Below are 8,484 nucleotides of genomic sequence, written 5' to 3'. Positions count from 1 at the left end.
CCGTTGTCAATGTGTTGTAGTTGTGGTAGGGTGTTCAACGTCAGGGCTATGGTAGACAGGACTATGAATAGTATGGATATCACTGCGATAACCTGCGAACGGTAAAGAACAATCGAGACTTTGTCGAGACCATGATTCAAGCAACGATTCAAATTTCAATTCAAAACTTTCAATCATATCACAACGATAATAGATACTTTGATATTTTGATACTTGATATTTGATAATTGATAGTTGGTATTTGATATTTCATATTTGATAATTGGATAGTTGGTAGGTACATAACACGATACGTTCAATAAATATTACGATTAACTCTGTCCTTTATACATAGCTATTACATTAATTCCAAATAACAAACGAACAAAAAAAAACACGAATTACACGGTTACAACAATTAGCAAAGATCGGCGAGTTATCCTTATTAGAGTTCACTTTGATTCTGTTTTTGATTATTTTTCATGGCTAAGGCAGACATTCAGTTAGCTTTTTGGTCATTGTTCGGGTCTGGTTAGTTGGCATTCGAATTTCGAATCCTACAATTCGTTTCTTTCGGGGCTTTCGAGGGGGTCGGTTGGGTTGGCTTCCCTGATCGGTTTCTTGTACTTTTCAAAGGCTGCTGTACTATATGTGAAGTATATATATTATTTGTCGTGAATCCTTCTTCATCATCATCATCATCAGCATCGAAACAAACGAAAAAGAGTGAAATCAAAGGTTGGCAACAAACTAAAACACACAAACGAAAACATGGGTTGGGTTTCCTTTAGAATATATATTTGATTTTAATCCTTGGTCTCGAAGCTCAGTGGGTCTCTAGTCTAGATCAACTCTTTCTCTGGGCGGTGTTTGTGAGTGTGGGTCGGTGGTGGAGTGGCTGAGTGGTTATAGTTTTGTGGTTAGTGGTTCGTGGTTCGTGGTGTGAGGTTTAGTGGTTCAGTGGTTTAGTGGATAAGTGTATGAGTTTTCTTGTGGGGGGACTGATCACATGACGCAACACAAGGACATAACACACCTACATACATATATCTATACGTGTGTGTGTCTAATTGGATCTATATTATGGTATGAGGGTGAACCAGGGGGGGCACTCCTTCGTCAAAATAAGAGACGCTACCCATGGGGACTGCAGTCGACTTTCATTATTCATCATTTTTCTATAAAACTACCGATTTTGATACCGATATCCTGATATTCTGTTGGTTGTTTTTCGCTCATCCGCTGTTAGTGTACTTTGTTTAAAGATATATTTTCATTGGGTTGTTTTCTCTTGGAAAATGAGGAGGAGTAACTAAGTAACTGAGGTGGTTCAATCAAATCAAATCGGTTTACATAGATATATATAATGTTACTGATGAAGGGCATTATCTAGCAAATGAAGAAAGAAAGTTTCAAGTAAAATTCAAGTTCTAAGTCAAATCCAAATGCATAAACTTTCGTACCAAACGAGCTAGGAATTACAATTACGGGAATTACAAAAACGAAACGATAATGAATAAGAAATCACGGAATCAGGCCATCAAATAATTGCATCTGTCACGCTATTTGCACACAGATCCGCAATATCATCCTCTGGCCTGATAAATTGATTCCTTTGTTTTGAATAGACAAACACACAAAACAGTTTTAATTGCTTGACTCTAAATAATTGAGGTAATTTACCAAAAACTGCCAATTGCAGAACGAGGATGAAATTTTTGGGGTCCTGTCAAATATGCAAATTTCAATTGCAATTTCAATGCCAGTCGGGAGGAAAGTGGGGTGAAAGAGTCCCCTTCAAAATGAGAGGGTTAGCCGCAGTCGTCTGATTGCCACATTAGGTCACAAATTGTTCTGTATCTGTATCTGAATCGGAATCTGAGTCCGTATCTGTAGCTGTATCTGAGGGTAGGGTGTGTGTGGCCTTTGTGGGTGTAGGGTGTAGGGTGTTGGGTGTTGGGTGTTGGGTGTTGGGTGTTGGGTGTTGGGTGTTGGGTGTTTGGTGTTTGGTGTAGAGTGTGGTGGCTGAAATGTTAAGGTGTCTGTGTGACTGACATTCGACTTGGCTGAGCTGATACAGGGGGGATGCGAGAGACAGACCGGGTTATCTTCGACATGCCACGCCCCCAATCGAATATACATGGCATGTATAGTTATATATATATATATATATTATATATGGTGTGTATGTCCAGATCTACCATAGTAGGCCACTGTACGCAACCACGCAGTTCTGGTTTCGGATACGGATGTGGAACTGGATATGGACATGGATCTGGATCTGGATCTGTAGGAGGATTTGGGAGAGAGGTGTATCAGGACTTTCAGTTAACAGGGGCGGCTGAATTTCTTATTGGGGCTTCGAAGGTAGATGAGCTGGCTTATGGCATTCTACGTATATAGATACAAAAGTTAAAGATACAGATATGCAGTTTATTTATTAGACAAAAGATACATAGTCAAGTAGGAGTCATTACGTAAGGATAAACGAAACGCACTAAAAGATACACAAAATCACAAAACGTAACCGAAATATAAAAAAAAACTAAGGATACTAAGGAAAATTATCTGGATGGTGCTTTTCTTAGCTAGATTGTAATACGATGAGATACGAGAGAATAAGTCATAAATTTAAAGTACAGATACGAAGATAGAAAGATACAAGTGCGAGGGGGCACGCGGGCTTAGGAGGAGTCTGAGTAAGAGAGACAGAAATAGAGAGAGTGAAAGAGAGGGTAAATGTTCTTGCACTAACTATAGTTTACAGATTGCAATTGAAGTGGTCTTTTTCTTTCGTGGTCTTGGACTGTCAAACTTCGGGAAAGTTAATTAAATTTCCATAGAAATTTTGGTATTCGGTTGTTTGGGGGGATTTTGGATTCGGGGGGGCTAGAGTGGGGTGGATAGAGCGGGGTAACAACAATCTACTTGAGATGAAGATGAAACTTTACTTTAAAAACTAATTCTTACTTTCGATTTCTCGCATTTTTTTTTTTGCTTTTGTTTTGAACAGAATGCATTGGAGGGATGTTTCGTAAACAAAAAAGGATTGTGTGTGCGAGTTATTCACTTTGGCATACTTGCTTTTGGATTTTGGAACTGCTAGCTACCATTGCTGCTCAGTCATGAAGGTGGTTTTCTGGTGGGGTTATATTGGGGGCTTTTTTTGGGGAGACTGGGATCGGGTGGTTCGCTGGGTTGAAAGTAAAACATGATTTCGCAATACTCCAGCTGGCTTACTTTACTAACATACTTCATACTGACTGTCTCTGGTTCGGTAGAACGGAAAACGGAACTTAAAAGTTAACTGAAAAATGCACAAAACTCACAACAGCTACAAAGTTCAAAGCGTCGCAGCAACAATTGGCCAAAAAAGCTGTTTCCGGTGACTGAGCCTACAAAAATCAAAATCTCTAACCATAAAGCTGCCGACAACAGAGCCACAAAATAATAACTATAAGCTTAACATCGGTGGCCCGAAATTCTAGATACCCTTGCAATGTTATCGGTTTTCTTGATTTCACAAAAAAATATTAATATTTAATTTATAAAAAACGGACAAAACCTGTCTCTTTTTGCAAGTGCATCGATTAGGAGAACAAATTTAAATTAACTTCCCTGAACCTGGCTGAAATCCACTTGAATTACAAGTTATGAAAAGTCGATGGATAACAGGACAAGATCCGAGGGCAAGGATAAGCATTATGGATATATATAGAGAGAGAAAAGAAAGGGCAGAGGTGAGGACGGGGGTTCTGTGACGGGAGGTCGGAGGTGGTGGGGGGGGGCAAAACAAAAAGACAAGGTCACAAAAGACAAGTCAAAAAACAATCCATGCGACAAGAAAATCGGGGATAAAAAATGTCCTTATAGAGTTAAAGATATATACGATAATAAATATAGGTACAAAATTTACAAATGCCACTCAGGTCGCAATCACTGTACATATTTTAACTAAATCTAGATCAAAATACGGGATGGATACGAAACGGAAAAGTTACAAGACAAAAAGTGCAAGACTGGAAATTGATTTTGCTCAGTGTAGGGTGTAACGGTGTAATAGTGTGTTTGTGTATGTGTGTTGGTGTTGGTTTTTGGGGTCAATTTGCACTGGAGAACACTAGGTTCCTGCTAAAATATTTGATCAGGTTTGCATTTGCTTCTGGTGGAGTGTTTTATTTTACGGTTTGTTCGTTTTGTGGTTTTGGTTTTCGGTTTCAGTGGCTTGGTCATGGGTCGGAGGGGGTCGGTGGGGCGGTGGGTCAGTGGAGTGGAGTTGAGTGGGTGGTTTGTTGGGTGCATGAGTTGGTTCGCATACTTTGTTCGACTCACTAAAAAACAAACAAAATTCGATACAAACGGCTATAGAATTCAGTACGAATCGGCTACGAAATTCTATGCTAGTGGCATTCAAATGCAGCAAATTTGGTGGGTTAATATTTCAAGTTGGAGATTTGTTCGATCGATACTTGGATGTATAGTATATATATACTTTTTGGGTACGGGTCTTGAATACCAAACTCATGAAACTAAAGCTATACGGTTGAAAATCGAAAATCAAAAGGATATGATGAGTCTTGTTCGCATTTCTCTGGTTCTGATCACGTTAGTTGGGTTAGGATGGAGTAGATTAATCTGATTTGTATGCTGATTTGCAGAGAGGGACTAGAAAAGACTAGCGTTGACGTTTTTCTTCAAGTGTATTGTATTTTGTGTGTGGTGTGTTGGTGTGTGTCGGTGTAAGAGATAATCAATTCACCAATAGTTTACGACAATTAAGAGTCAAAGAGTCAAAGGAGGTTAAAGTACAATAAGAACAATAAGAGAGATTGAGTTAAATAAGAGTCTTCCATATGCAATACACACAAGTTTACAACATCATGACATCAAATATCGAAAAGTATAAGGAGGTTTATATACGACATATAGAATTATATACATATGTCATTGCCAATCGAACGACAAAAAAAAATAAAGAAGGGAAACTTAAGAGCAAAGACAACTGAACAACATTTTGGATTTTTCAAATTCCATTTCTGTTATTGTTGTTTTTGTTTTTGTGGTGTATAACAAACAAAATATGTAAACTTTTGGTAGAGTATTTTGGTATTCGGGTAGTTGAGTAGAGTAGAGTAGTTCTTGTTTGTTTGTCTTGTGAGCGCGCTTGGTTTCTTGCTTTCAACGAGGCGAAGGTTTCAACTGAGTTTTCTGAGAGTCGGATCGGAGGTTTCTTGACTATATTTAGACTAGATTGGTTCTCATATTTATCATTTCGTTGAAAAAAGGATGTGTTTAGGCGTGGTATTAAAAAGAACATAAAAAGTACAGAACTCAAAAATCTGGGTTAGATCCTTCTTTCTCTAATATCTGACTATCTGAAGTCGATTGAGTTAGTTATAGTTGGAAAAAAACAAAAATGAAAATACGATAAAAAGTACAACTGGCAAAGAGCTCTGGAAATTTTTCATTACCTTTAAAATGGAACTCAAAAGTAAATCAAAAGTGTAAGTCTTGTAAATAAACTAATAGTTGGATAGGGAGTGATTTCTGTATCGAGAAATGCTTCCACTAACTTCTTTTTAAATGTAAGAAAACCAAAAAGAAAACAAAAAGTTACAACCCTAAGCGAGTTGGAAAATAAAAAGTACATAAATCAACTGAAAATCAAACTTAAAATCGAATGAAAAATTATAGGAGATGCACCCAAATATGTTGTAATTATTTCCATTCTCCCACCATACAGTGGTTTGTATGGTGAAGCCAAAGCTAATGCTGGAAATCGGTTCCGATATCGGCTGTATAATACAAGCTAAGTCAGACTGACTTCGCGGGTGTGTGGGTGTGAGTGTGATCGATGGGTTTATTTATAGATGAGAAAGCTGAAGCTTTAGACCATGTCGGAATCGGCGTTTCGCCTGAAGGCTTCCGGTCTGGTTAGATGGATTCCTATGTAGATTTCCCTATGTAGACCTAGTACCTAGCACTCGGAAAATGGAAATGTATTACAACACGACTTTGGCCGCTTCTCCCCAGAGTCCTTTTTCGTAACAATATTTTCGAGGATTTCTACAGCACACCTGCCGCCTGGTCATATCGCTTATTGCCCATTCCCAAACATGGTTACAGTGGGGTTTTTTGGGTTTTGGGGTTTCGGGGAGAACATTAGAGATAAACAGAGAGATTACTTCACCATCATCATCAACAATTAAGAGATATACATTATTAATTATATTAATTGTAATTGTAAGAGTAGATATAGTAAGTTTATAAATATTGTAGTATGTTTGTATCAAACAGGGCTTGTCAATTTCGCAAATACTGTGTGTGATGTAAAAAGACTGGATTAGAGAAACGATTAGTAAACAATTTTGCAGGTTTTTCGGTTGCCCGATCAGTTCTAACTTGATCTTTCGTGGCAACTACATATGTATGTATCTGGGAACTCTCTGGGTGTCGTCGCGTGATTTCACTTATTTTTCGTTTAAAATACACTAAGAAACGAATCGAAACTAAAACATAAAATGCATCTTAGCCTAGGATCAGAAAAGTAGGGGGTTCGTGGGTGGTTGAATTGGAAGTGGTTAGGCGATAGCGAAATTATGGGGTGAACATAACGAAACTCAAACGAAAAGGTGCCGAAAAACTCTTTACTTCGGTTTGTCGTGTTTGTTACTCTGCGGACTTGCTCAGACGTCCGTTCAGGGACTTCCGGTTCCGGTCGGGGAAAGAAGAATGAAGAAGACTGTCCTGTGCGTCCAGTTCCGATCGGTACGATACATGGCACACAAGCGTGAAGCGTTATTTGAAATGGCTTATTCACATGAGCTCGGCGATATTTACAGACACTGAGACAGACCTGCCTCGGCGCGCTAAGCAGCGGATTATATAGTGGATATATCACATCATATATTATTGTATATGCAGGTATGTTGAACAGTTAACTGGCGGACATTCGTAACGAGTAGTAGCGAGTAACCAGTAACGAGTAGCGAGCAACGAGTAACGGGTAAAGATCAGAGTGCAAGCATAGAGTTGAGTCGCAAAAGCAAGTGATGGTTTTTGGCGGATTTGTACAGCTTTGAGTGGGATTTTAAACATTAGTAAGATAGAAAGATATATAGATTGGTAGAATAGATTGCCGCTTATACTATACTCTGATCTGCTCGACGGCCATATGTTCATATTTTACACAGTGAGAAACTTGGCGATAGTGTACAAATAATAGTGACTTTGCACAGAACCAAAGTTCGACTACAAAAGAGTAACTCAAGAGGTAAACAGAAATTATAGTTATAGAATTGAAATTGGGTAGGAGGATGGATGTTTTGGAATTGTCAGGGTTTCTTATAAAACTTAATATTGTTTTCTTACGCTTGACATTGACACGGTTCACAGTTTAACGGTTAGAAACACAATACGAACACATCTATAATAATCTTTTTGGGGATTCGGATTTCTGGGGGGTTTTTCGGGAGAGCACAGAGAAAAAAGTTAGAAGGACAAATAATTTTTAGTTCTTGAGAAAGTGTTTTAAATAATTTAGCTCACAAAGAATTGATTTTATCAGAAGCTTAATTTATATTGCTATTTTTTCTCTGTGCTTTAGGAATAAGGACTTCCGGGTTGAGGACTCAAGGACTCTATCTTGTACCTTAGCGTCAGTGCAACCGACTGGACTTACCCGGGCGGCGAAGCTCGTGTTGGGCTTCTCGAGGAGCTCCCACAGATACTTCTGGTACTCGGCGCATTTACCTTCGCCGAACTCCTCCTCGTCCCGCTGCCGCAAGGACTCGGCCTCCTTGCGCATCTCCTCGTGGACATTCTCTTTGCGCTGGTGGTACTTGTGCTGGCAACAGGACTCCAGGTACAGTTCGTCGACGCCCCAGTACTCCAGATCATCACTAAACGCCAGCACGCACATCTCGTCCACGATGTGCAGCTTGCCGGTGCGGTAGAAGTTCAGGATCGAGCTGAAGCTTTTCGGGTGGCGGTCGAAGAAGTACTCGTTGTCCGCCAGCGAGTAGTCGTCGCACAGCTCCACGATGGCCTCGTGGGTGGTGCACTCCCTCAGCCGCCCGAGCCGCGTGTGGGGCAGCCGCTCCAAGGTCCGCCACAGGACCTCGTGCCTCACGCCGCCCACGTTGATGCTGACGCGGCTGTTCAGCTGCTTCGACTGGGCTATCATGAACGGCTCGGGCGGCGGTATGGAGGACATGGATCTGGAATGTGTCCGCTGCAGGGCGCCGGTGGTGTTGCTCTGCTGTGTGATGCCGCCGATAATCGACTGGGTGCTAGCACCACCGACGCCCCCTCCCCCACCGCCACCGCCGCTGCTGCTACCACCGCCGCCTCCACCGCTGGGCTGAGTCTGCTGGGAAGTTGTGGGATTCGGATTCGAGTGCGTTGGTGATGCGACTGGGAATGGAGCGTAGCGAACTTCTTTGCCCGGCTGTGGAGGTCCTGTGAAGGCCAACAAAAATATAAAGAAAATGTTCAGTAGACTTC

The 8,484-nt window shown here is 40.6% G+C and overlaps 1 protein-coding gene across 4 annotated transcripts in view; it reads right to left on the bottom strand.

The window, feature by feature from the left end:
• Positions 1-9: 9 nt before the first annotated feature.
• LOC116654470 (potassium voltage-gated channel protein Shab-like) overlaps positions 10-8,484 on the bottom strand; it is a 34,815-nt gene continuing 26,340 nt past the window's right edge. For all 4 annotated transcript variants that reach the window (XM_032454410.2, XM_032454408.2, XM_032454411.2 and 1 more), the window contains exon 5: positions 10-8,439. In XM_032454410.2, the coding sequence (XP_032310301.1) occupies positions 7,556-8,439 (884 nt within the window). In that variant the 3' untranslated portion in view covers positions 10-7,555. The remainder of the gene's footprint in view (positions 8,440-8,484) is intronic.

Source organism: Drosophila ananassae, chromosome 2R (assembly GCF_017639315.1).
Source record: "Drosophila ananassae strain 14024-0371.13 chromosome 2R, ASM1763931v2, whole genome shotgun sequence".
NCBI classification, from domain to species: domain Eukaryota; kingdom Metazoa; phylum Arthropoda; class Insecta; order Diptera; family Drosophilidae; genus Drosophila; species Drosophila ananassae.
The sequence above is the reverse complement of the archived record's forward strand: the minus strand, read 5'-3'. Positions and strand labels throughout refer to the sequence as shown.